General features: G+C 31.8%; 1 protein-coding gene across 2 annotated transcripts; it reads left to right on the top strand.

Moving 5' to 3' along the window:
* Nucleotides 1-393: 393 nt before the first annotated feature.
* On the top strand, nucleotides 394-9,792 carry LOC111716745 (uncharacterized). Of its 2 annotated transcripts, XM_023492220.1 has the most exons (9): nucleotides 394-1,176; nucleotides 1,816-2,008; nucleotides 2,598-2,700; nucleotides 4,024-4,099; nucleotides 6,664-6,705; nucleotides 6,934-7,189; nucleotides 7,679-7,759; nucleotides 9,000-9,094; nucleotides 9,710-9,792. In XM_023492220.1, the coding sequence occupies exons 1-6, from the start codon at nucleotides 1,131-1,133 to the stop codon at nucleotides 7,116-7,118; spliced, it is 645 nt and encodes a 214-aa protein (XP_023347988.1). In that variant the 5' UTR covers nucleotides 394-1,130; the 3' UTR covers nucleotides 7,119-7,189; nucleotides 7,679-7,759; nucleotides 9,000-9,094; nucleotides 9,710-9,792. The 2 variants fall into 2 exon arrangements, with proteins under 2 accessions (XP_023347988.1, XP_023347989.1); XM_023492221.1 differs by lacking the exon at nucleotides 6,934-7,189.
* Nucleotides 9,793-10,509: the final 717 nt, after the last annotated feature.

The following is a 10,509-nucleotide window of genomic DNA, read 5'->3' on the forward strand; positions in this document are numbered from 1 at the left end:
ATGTGACCCGATATTTATTACATGAACCCCTAAAAGTAATTACTTTTCCAGATTGGAAAACGATAATATCTTCCACATTTTTACTCAGATAGAGGTATGAACAGTACCGTTTCTTAATAAATCAGTACTCTTTACATTATGGGTCACAATTAAGAAATTACGTTTTTCACTCCATTTAAGCATTAAATAGTAATTCATTCATTAAGTTCTTTTGTAGGGGGTTATACATTTCTTTTTTTTAGAGAATTGTTTATTGGAAAATATAGATTTTTTTTTCGATTTTTATTCGATTTTTCAACATTATTTATAGTTTTAATAATAATGCATTCAGTTTTCAGGTTTTTTTCTTATTATAAATGTTTTTGTTACAATTTCATATTTTTACTGAGAAAGTGGGACAAATTGTATAATTTTTACATTTAAAAAAATGACTTGACAAACTATTTGCCATTTCAATCACGTTTTATAGCTAAAAGTGGTTTTTGCATATCAAAAAGATTATGGTTCTTTAGCAAAGGCGTATACATGGGGTGGGGGGGATATGATGCACTGAGCCCCCCCCCCGCGTTGGAAGCGTCAAAACGATTTGAAAAGATGAAAAATTGTTATAATTATATCAAAAATGTTGTTTACCCCAAAAAATTCTAAATTCAGTGATAAAATAAAAACCTTTATTTTTTCTCTGGGTTTCAATTTTATTTCCAAGACAGTCGTTTTATTTTGTACATTAAATAAATGTGACAATTACATCTGATCTCCAAGAATCTAAAACTAAATTAAATAAAGAAAACAATTTTATTTAGTTTCATGCAAAAAACAAAAACACATAGTCAATGATAATCAAATGTTTATTTTTTGTAATGCAGATAAGAGGGAATGCTATGCAGTAATAAAGCTCATTGTAACGAAAAAAGGATTTAATTCAGAATGAATTTAAAGATGAATGCTTAAATAGAATATGTAGAAGTTACGGTGAAATGAACCCGGCTTTTATTGATTCCGTTTCCTGTAAATCCGCGTAACTACGCATGGTTAACATGTAAGATGCGTCAGTTGACTTACAGCAATGATACGCAAATATTACATGTGAGAATACGCTGAAACTGTTCCTTGTTTTGTGAGAAATAAAGATGTTGGAGTTTAGAATTTTCCTACTGTCGTTTCAGGTTTCTCTAGGTTAGTTCTTGGTTTAATTTAGCACCAACAAATAATTATGAATGAAGAAATCCATATTTTGAAATAAATGGTTTGACAAGGTAAGACTAAGGCCTGTCATACTTAAAAGTTTGCACGTACGTTCTTAATAGTTGGCTTCCAATTGGTATAGCTGTACTGCAGAGCTGTACAATAAACTGTTTATTTTAAACATTTCTAGTTTTTAAATTTGTAAAAGTTTTAACATTTTGTGAAATCTTGAGAAGTCCAGAAACTTTGTATTTCCAATATCTTAAGGTCGAAATTTTATTCAATTGTACAGTACGATCCTGGTCTACTGCATTGTACTATCCACCGTACAGCACAGTACGCTCCTCTGTACTTCAGCTATATTTGTTTAGTGTACTGGCCGCACTATCCACCGTAAAGTACAGTACGGTCTTCTGTACTAGTACTATTTATTTAGTGTACTGCCAGTACTATCCACCGTGAAGTACAGTACATTCCTCTGTACTATATATATTTGTTTAGTGTACTGCCAGTACTATCCACCGTACAGTACAGTACGGTCTTCTGTACTAGTACTATTTGTTTAGTGTACTGCCAGTGCGTCCACCAGGCAGTAAAGTACGTTCCGCTGTACTATTTATATTTGTTTAGTGTACTGCCAGTACTATCCACCGTACAGCACAGGAAGACCCTCTGATCTTGATCTTGTAGCCTACCCTTCACAGCTTCACACCCATTTAGAGACCCATCAAGGGCATACTCAGGATCATCAGGGACATACTCAGGCCCATCATGGGAAACCAGTGTTTACTGCTATAGATGTTGGACCATTTAAACCTTGGAGGTGAAATTCACAACAAAAACAGCTTAGTTTGTAAATCATTTGGATTTTTTTTAAGACTGAAAATGTTCTTGTTTTAGCATTTTATTAGTATGTTTTTAGCATGGGTTCAAGGACATTTTGTTAAAACATTAAAAAAAAAATGAAAATGAAGAAAATAAAAAGCAAAAGACGGAAAAATTTATTAATGAGCAATTTTGTAAAAAATATTAAGTAATTTTAAAGTTAAAAACTTTTAATTAATACTTCTAAGAAATTTTAGTTGAAAAGGCACTTAGTCTTCAATCCGTTCAACTAATTAATCTATCTAAAACAGAGTCACAGGATAGACATGATAGTTGAGTTGAGAATGCGATATTGAAAATAATATCTTCAGGATTTATTTGAGACCTATGAGACTTTTTTTTTAATAAGAGTACATTTGTTCTCAACCTGTTCCTTTAGACAGGCCATATTATTTTACTGTTGAAGTTGTGTTTCATTTTTCTTCGTCGTTTTTAAAAACAAATGAATACCGAAAAATGTCTCTACAATACTGCACTCTCGATCAGCTCAACTACCATGTCTAGCCGGTCACTCCCTTTAATTCTAGTTTTCCCCCCAAATACCAGACCGATCCGTTAAACCATCCTGTTCACAATCCTTCAAAACATCCTGGATATCAAACCAACATCATCATAGATCCATACGCTAAGGTAACTTTTTATTTTGGACCTCGAAACTAGATTAAACTAAAAATGCCCGGTTGTTATTGACCTTGTCATGCTTTTGTCCACGTTATTCATAAACCATTACAGAAAGGTTAATTTCGAATATTAATATTTTTTTTATTTACATAGTAGAATGAGTTTCAAGGGGGGAAACACCAGGATATATCTAAATCACCGTGAATTACTATCTATTTCAAAAAACCTAAGAACTTGATTGGTGAGAGTTCTGGTCACGTGATACGAACGCTATCAATTAAATTATCATTTATTTTCATTAAAAATTAAAAATTATAATTTTATAAGTTGTTCAGGCTCCTCTGGGATATCGTCGTTTTCAGAATATGATCTGTTTAAAACTTAGATTCTTATACCAAATCTTATATATATAAGTTTTAGTATAATTTTGACACAGTTTTATATCAATGTCTCGAGAAAGGAACATCAGATAGAACTCTTATAGGTCTCGATCAACTTCTAAAGTTCTTAGGTTTTAGCCTATACACCCTTTCATTTTTCGCCTACAGTCCCTTTACATTTTCTAGCCAAATGTTAGATTTAGAAACGTATTTGCAGAAGAATGAGTTGACAACTAATGAAAAGGGGTTCTGTCATTGAAACATGTTGTATATTAATATCTTGTAAAAATATTTAATAATACTTGATAGATGTCAAATTTTACGGATCATTTAAGCATACAGTTGCCACTTTAAACCATATGTTGCATGCATTTTGCACAAACATTCTTGAATTCTTAATCTCCTGTTACAAAGCAGTATCTGTTTATATCATATTGTTTATTTTAACCAATTCCGGCAGGTTAACAGTCTATTGTAAAATTTATTATTCATAATTTTTTGTATACATTGAAAAAACGTTTTTTAAAAAGTTTTTTAATCCTAAAAAGCAAAATATTCTTAAAAACCAAATAAAATATGAGTAATTGAAAAGTAAATTTTAATAAAAAGTACAAAATGAAAGTAAAATCCTGAAAATCTAAATATTCAATTGGTTTCCCAAGTCTGTAAGATTAAATACAGGGTTACCCAAACAAAATGAGACTGTAAGGAAGACCTGAAACCTTCAAAATGTTTGATTCAAAGGTTGAATTATTAAGTTTTCTGCCTTCAGTACGGTCTTGTTATGGATTTCTAAATGATTTGGAAAAGAAAAAAAGAAGTTGCAAGGGAATCATGAATATAAAGAAACAGACAGTATAAATCCCGAACAGTCGTCTCTGAAGTCTCATCCTTTGTGGGGGTAGCCCCCCGGTTTATATATATATAGGCCTTTTGTAATATGTAAATTTAGAATGATGAAGGGGTGGTGGAGATAATAACCCAGGACCTAGCAACAGGAGTACATGTAGGACAAACTAGTTGGTCAGGTGGGTACAGTACAGTACAGGAGTACATGTAGGACAAACTATTTGGTTAGGTTGGTTCAGTACAATACAGTACAGTACAATACAGGAGTACATGTAGAGCAATCTAGTTGGTGAGGTGGGTAAAGTAGAGTGCAGATTTCATTTTTTATGTGGAGGCTCAATTTTGAGTTATTCTGCTTTAATTTTGATCTTTCTTTCAGTTCAGCACCCCCCCCCCCCCTGCTCCTACTCCTACATATTTAATTGGGCAAATATTCTTAAACTTTCAGTTCAGCACCTCGGCCCCTCCTTCCCCCTGCCCCCTATTCAAGATCATATTTAATTGGGCAAATATTCTTAAACTTTCAGTTCAGCAATAAAAATTATTATTTTCTTCAAAAAATAAAAAAAAAATAAAGTTTGTGGCAAGTGATCAGTTTCTTTGAATGATGACTTGGGAGCTATTTGATTAATAGGATATGTGGAAATATTTTAGATCAAAATCCTAGATAAAATAGACTAGATAGCTCATGTCGTCTTCACCATACCGGAGGGTTGATCTCAGCTGAAATTGAAAATTTGAATTTAGCTCTGTACTAGCTATAATGTATAAAACTAGCCTTAGAGGGCGCTTCGCGCCCATCTTCTATATTAATTGTGAAACATGTTCTCTTTGTGTACATCATAAAACAAAACAAAAATAATTCGTGGATTTTCACAAAAAATTTCGTGGATTTTCAAAATTTTCAAAAATTTAATGAAGATCGAATTTTGATGGAGACAAATATTTACGGATTTTCACAAAAAAATTCGTGGATTTTCAAAATTTTTAAAAATTTAATGAAGATCGAATTTTGATGGAGACAAATATTTGAAATTTTGATCATTCATAAACCTTCCCTGGGGCCCCGAGAGGTCCCACAAAAAATTTGGGCCCGATCGGTTCAGCCGTTTTGACGTTTATTGGATACAAACAGACAGACAGACAGACAAGCCAAATTTATATATAGATGAGTTGCGGCAAGTATTGATAATACAAATGCTTTGGGGTGTTTGTTTAGTATAGAGGACCAGGCCCGAAATTTAAAAGAGTATTGTTGAACGAAACTCCCGAGTTTCATTTATGGGGTCTTAACATTTGTGTAGATTTTGATTTAAGAGTTTTTAAAAAATGGAGAATATGAAGAAACTTAAAAAAATAATATTTCATAAAAAAAATACTCCAATTTTAAACATGAAACATAACATTTATGAATTCAGTCTTTTTTTGAAGATTTTGTGTTTCGAATCCAAAGTATCCTTAAATATCCCTGAATACAGATGTTTGCTGATTGGTCGTGTAAAGTACACAATAGAACATGCTGTGAAAAATATCGCATATTTTAGCTGATAATCGATCTCTGTAACTCTCTTATCTCTGGTCTGCATAAACAATCTATTCTAATGTACAGCTGGTGTCCCACATCATATGAGATCGTCAATGGGTCTGAATTACGTTTTTCGAGACTAATCAGAAAATTTAAGAACAATGAATAATTTTGAAAAATTGACTAAGGCTAATACAAAAATTTTCTTGCGAAATAATCTAGGTTTATCGAGTATTATGTGTTTATTTTGGAGCTAAAGCTTGAAGAGATCAAGGTTATAATGTAAGGAAAGTCAATTGCAGTTTCGTATACTCTGCGTACATATTAAAACCAGTTCTCTCTGGGCGGAATTTGTAAACAAGAATAGTGTTCGTTTATATCTGAGGAGTATAAAAGCATCAAATTTTGATAATTTTGATAATTCAGATAACGTTCCCTATGACCAGAATATTTCATTGATTTTCTATGTAAAAGATGGATCCCATGTCAAGCTTCGACCTCCGTCTTGTGTTTACATTACCACCTTGAGACAGTACACTGGAGTACAAAAATTGCGCATACCTCTGCAATAACTTTCCCTACATTATAACCTTGGAAGAGATAATCTGATATAATATGGGACGCTCTGTATCTAGGATCAAAATCTATATAAATCCTTGGACCAAAAATTGTAAATTTTAGATCAGTAAATATACTTTCTACACGTGCAGTAGAGAATTTAAAAACAAATATTTATTTGTTGATTGCAAATTAATCCTTGTAAAATCAATTTCATTATAATATTATCAAATCATATAGTAATAAGGTTTTTAAACAGTATAATTATTAGTATTTAGTAATAATAGTGACTCTCCATATAAAGATGGCAATGCCCGATGTACCCTTTCAAGCTTTGTCTGATCAAGTAAAATTTGATATCAATGTTTATGTTTCTTTTGATTGTTAATTTTCATATGTTAATTCTCTGCGAAAGTTATTTGTGTATTTTTTAAATAAACAAAGCAATGAAGAAACTCACAAAAAAAGCATTTTACAAATTAGAAAAACGACGGTATCTTCCACATTTTCGATCAGATTTAGTTTTTAAGGGTACCGCTGTAAATCGGACAATGCCATCTTTGCACGGAGAGTAACTTGAAATTATACTTACAGTCCCTTTAACAAGGTTTGTTTTTAAGGAATCAGATTTTAAAAATTACTAAATGTAAAATTTTTCAGGGCCGGGAACCTTAACCCTGTCATCACTTACTTCGTTGCACGGTAATAAAAAATTGAAACATTTGATTAGAGTAATTTTTTCTCCTTGTATTAACAATTTATCTTTAAATTTTTCAATAAAAGATAGATACAAAATATTGTAAATTTATTTTAACAGAATTTCTCTGTCTCTTTATTTTATATTTCCCACTTGTGAAAAATATTTAGGGATTCTTAGGGAAGAAATACAATGTAACAATTAAAAAAGGTCTTGATAATGCCTTTTTTTAGCTGGAACCCCAGTCCAGATCAAAGATCCAAACAGTGAATACGAATTTATTTCTCTTCCTCAAACTAAACCTTTCCGCCCTCCTTATCAATCCGCCCTACTCTCATCCTCTTCTCATCCTCATCAGCAACCTCCTCATCCTCATCAGCAATCTTCTCTTCCTCAACTGCATCCTTCTTCTACTTAACTAACCCTTCTCGTCCTCATCGACAACCTTCTCCTCAATCCTATCCTATTCAACCTCATCCTTCGCTAAAGGTTGCTTTTTTGCTAAATTTTCTGAGGCTTGACCTTTTATAATCCATTCAAGAGGACACAATTTTGTAAGCTTAGTCTCGGGTCCAATTACCAGTATTTTCAGTTGATTTATTTGGCATAATATGCAAGTAAAGCAAATATTTAAAATGTTTTTTTGTTTTACACTTTGTAAACTTTTGTTGCTGACAGAAGATATATGCAGAAAAATGATCCTTAAACGAGAGTGTTTTTGGATGTTTTCATAAACGAATACCAACTGAGTCTGAGCTCTAACGTTCGAAGTTAACCCTGAGTTGATGACAAAGTAATTTAAGAAAATTTAGTCCTAACATATCTTCAAGATTTTGCCTGAATTTTGACCTTTGATTCTAATTTTTCCTAAAAAGCTTGATCCCGGCAGCTGAAAGTTGTTATTTCCAAAATTTGGGGTATTATGTTTATTTCGAAATAAGTGAACAGTCCCTTTAAAGCCTGTGTTGTCCTGTCCAGGTGCTTGGGACTGGATGCAGAAGAGATTATGACTGTGGTCTAGCACTAAACTCAGTCTGTGGATTCAACAGTTTTTGTAAGGTAAGAATCTAGTGATCTTTTGCTCACTTTGAACAAACTGTCGTTAATTTTTTATGCGACCCTCTTAAAAAAAGGGGCATGACCGATTCACATCGGTCCCTTTAAACATAAATCTATAATGTGGAAGATAACGTCTCTTTTGCAGAGAAAATAAACAATTCCCATAAACAAAAAATTGGCTATCTGATTTATGTATACTTGATCAGACGTATTTGTTGTGAATCGGACATGTCACTCTATCAATATACAGTCACTGAAAATTACGTGTGCAGTCTCCAAAACTAGCATTATGAATTAAAAAAATACCCAACGTTATAAACACTCATATATCAATTGCATCTTTTAAGATTAACTTAACTTGATAATCAAATCAGTTCTTAGATATATTACGTTGTACATTGTCATTAACAATGCAAAACTTGTAATGTGATTAAACTAGCCTAGCTATGTCTGTAAATACGGCAAAACCTGTATTGTGATTAGCTTAACTACGCTTATATATGTCCGCGATAATCTTGTAAATACGTACATTAAACTTAACATTGTAACATATATATACATAAATACAAATTAGTGGGAATATATTCAATTTGATTATGGTGAGAAAAGTAATTTGTTCCTTGTTGAAACATACAAGCTGATAAGATCGTCCCCATTGATTTGGCATTGATAGTTACAGTGCTGACACCGGGGCCTATGAGATTGTGCCCATTGGTTTGGCATTGGTAGTTACGTGCTTATGTCCGTGTTGACATTGGAGCTTATGAGATGGTGCCCATTGGTTTGGCATTGATAATTTTAGAGCTTGTGTCCCTAATGACATTGAAAGCCTATGAGATTGTGCCCTTGATTCCCATTGATAGTTTTACGAGTTGTACCTGGGCTGATATGATTCTGATAGCAGTTTTAAGAGTATGGCATTTTCCAGACTTTTTTCTTTTCCAACTTTGAGTGGAAAATATCATTTTAAATTTTATTAAAAGCAAAAAGTTTACTAGATTTTTTTTCTGGGTTTAGCATGTTTTAAAAACAAATAGCAAAGCTTCTTACAATTTACTCATATATTATACTATGTACAAATCGATTTATTTTTACTTTAACAATTGATTTATTGATTATTTGATTATTTTTCAGGTAACGTATAGTAATGGCTGCAATCAGTATTAATGTTATCAACTGATATGATGCTAACTTATTTATTTTTACATAAACGATTGATTGATTGATTGATTGTTTTCAGGTAACGGATGGGAACGGCTGTAATCAGTATATTTGCCAATGTCCCAAAGGTTTTATTGGAATCAGTAATCAAGCCTTTGGTCAACACTCATACAGGTTTAAGTTTCAAATAATTGCTGCATAGTAAACAAGAAGTCTTGTGGTTATAATTCGATCTAATTTTAATTGAAGAACCCATTTTTTCCCATGAAATGTAGATTTTATTATTTGGTATTTTTTACTTTTTGGTATAAAAGTACAGATATAGAGTCTTCTACGCAATTTTTGGCAGATTTTAAATAAGAGATGAAAATATTCATTATAGGCAGTTTGAACTTCGTTCTAGTTTTACGCGACTGTTTTCTACCGAAAATCTAGGGTTGCTTTGTGACACTTTTTTATAAGTTTTTGCATGATCTTGTGAATTATAATAATTTTGAAATTTTTATCTAATAAAGAAATTATTTGACAAAAACCATGAAATCCTGAATATGCACAACCAGTCCAACAGAGAAAAGTCTAAAACAAAATTGCATTTAGCTAGGCCAGAAGTTCTGGCAAAAAAACAAAAACAAATTCATTTTTTTCAACTTCATCCTTTGCTTATACATTTTAAACTTTGATATTTAAGGTTTGATTTTTTTCGAGAAATTTTTGCGAAGAGGTTTTTTACAAAATTATTACAAATGTTACATTAATATTACAAATATTACAAAATTACTTATTTTTTAGATTATCTAAAAGATCAACAAGATACTACCAGGAGTGCAAGAAGTTGACCCAGTAATATAGGATTAAATATAATATTAAGTTATTGTAACTTTTATTTATTAAATTATTGAATGTAAATATAAATAGAATTATCAAGTAAAAATTATATGTAAAACACATCTACAACTTTTGTGAAATGAGGATAATTCAATTTTGGATGATCAATTCTAATTCTAATTTCCATGTTTGATGTCAAAATATGACAAATGATACATTATTAGAAAGCTCTAATGCTCGACTTTTAGAATCCGCAAAAAAATGGCCAAAAAATATAAAGTATACATTTTTAAAAAGCCCGTGACCATGCCATTTCAAATTTGCAAAAAAAAAAATTGCAAAATCTTAGATAACCTGATGTGTAAATAAGAAAACCTAAAAATGTGGACATTTCTTTTGACAGGTTGTATACAAAAAAGTTTGCGAACATTTCTGAGCAAAACTTGAGCAATCCGTTTTCTGATGTCATATGGCTTTCCAAAAAACTAAAAATTATCAAAATCTGGCAACTGAAAGTGGGTCAAAACAATGATTTAGTTTGTTACAGGAAAAAGGAGTCAGTCAGGCAGTGTGCCCAGTTTTAGACCTAAAGGGAGAACTATGGGTATTTAGGATAAGTCATAAAATTTCAACAGCCTCCAATACTTTTTGAGTTATGTAAAAAAACTACATGGGGGCCAAATTGACCCCCCCCCCCCAGCAGGAATAGGGTTAAAAATTAAGATAATATAGCCATTTCTATTAAATGTGAACAAAGTCTTTGA

Source organism: Eurytemora carolleeae, unplaced genomic scaffold (assembly GCF_000591075.1).
Source record: "Eurytemora carolleeae unplaced genomic scaffold, Eaff_2.0 scaffold2160, whole genome shotgun sequence".
Taxonomy (NCBI): Eukaryota; Metazoa; Arthropoda; class Copepoda; order Calanoida; family Temoridae; genus Eurytemora; species Eurytemora carolleeae.

Coding starts and splice junctions, on each gene's coding strand:
- LOC111716745 (XM_023492220.1), top strand. CDS start 1,131: ATGTTGGAGTTTAGAATTTTCCTACTGTCGTTTCAGGTTTCTCTAG. Junction 2,009..2,597: donor GGACCATTTAAACCTTGGAG/GTGAAATTCACA, acceptor CTTTAATTCTAG/TTTTCCCCCCAAATACCAGA. Junction 2,701..4,023: donor TCATAGATCCATACGCTAAG/GTAACTTTTTAT, acceptor ATGTAAATTTAG/AATGATGAAGGGGTGGTGGA.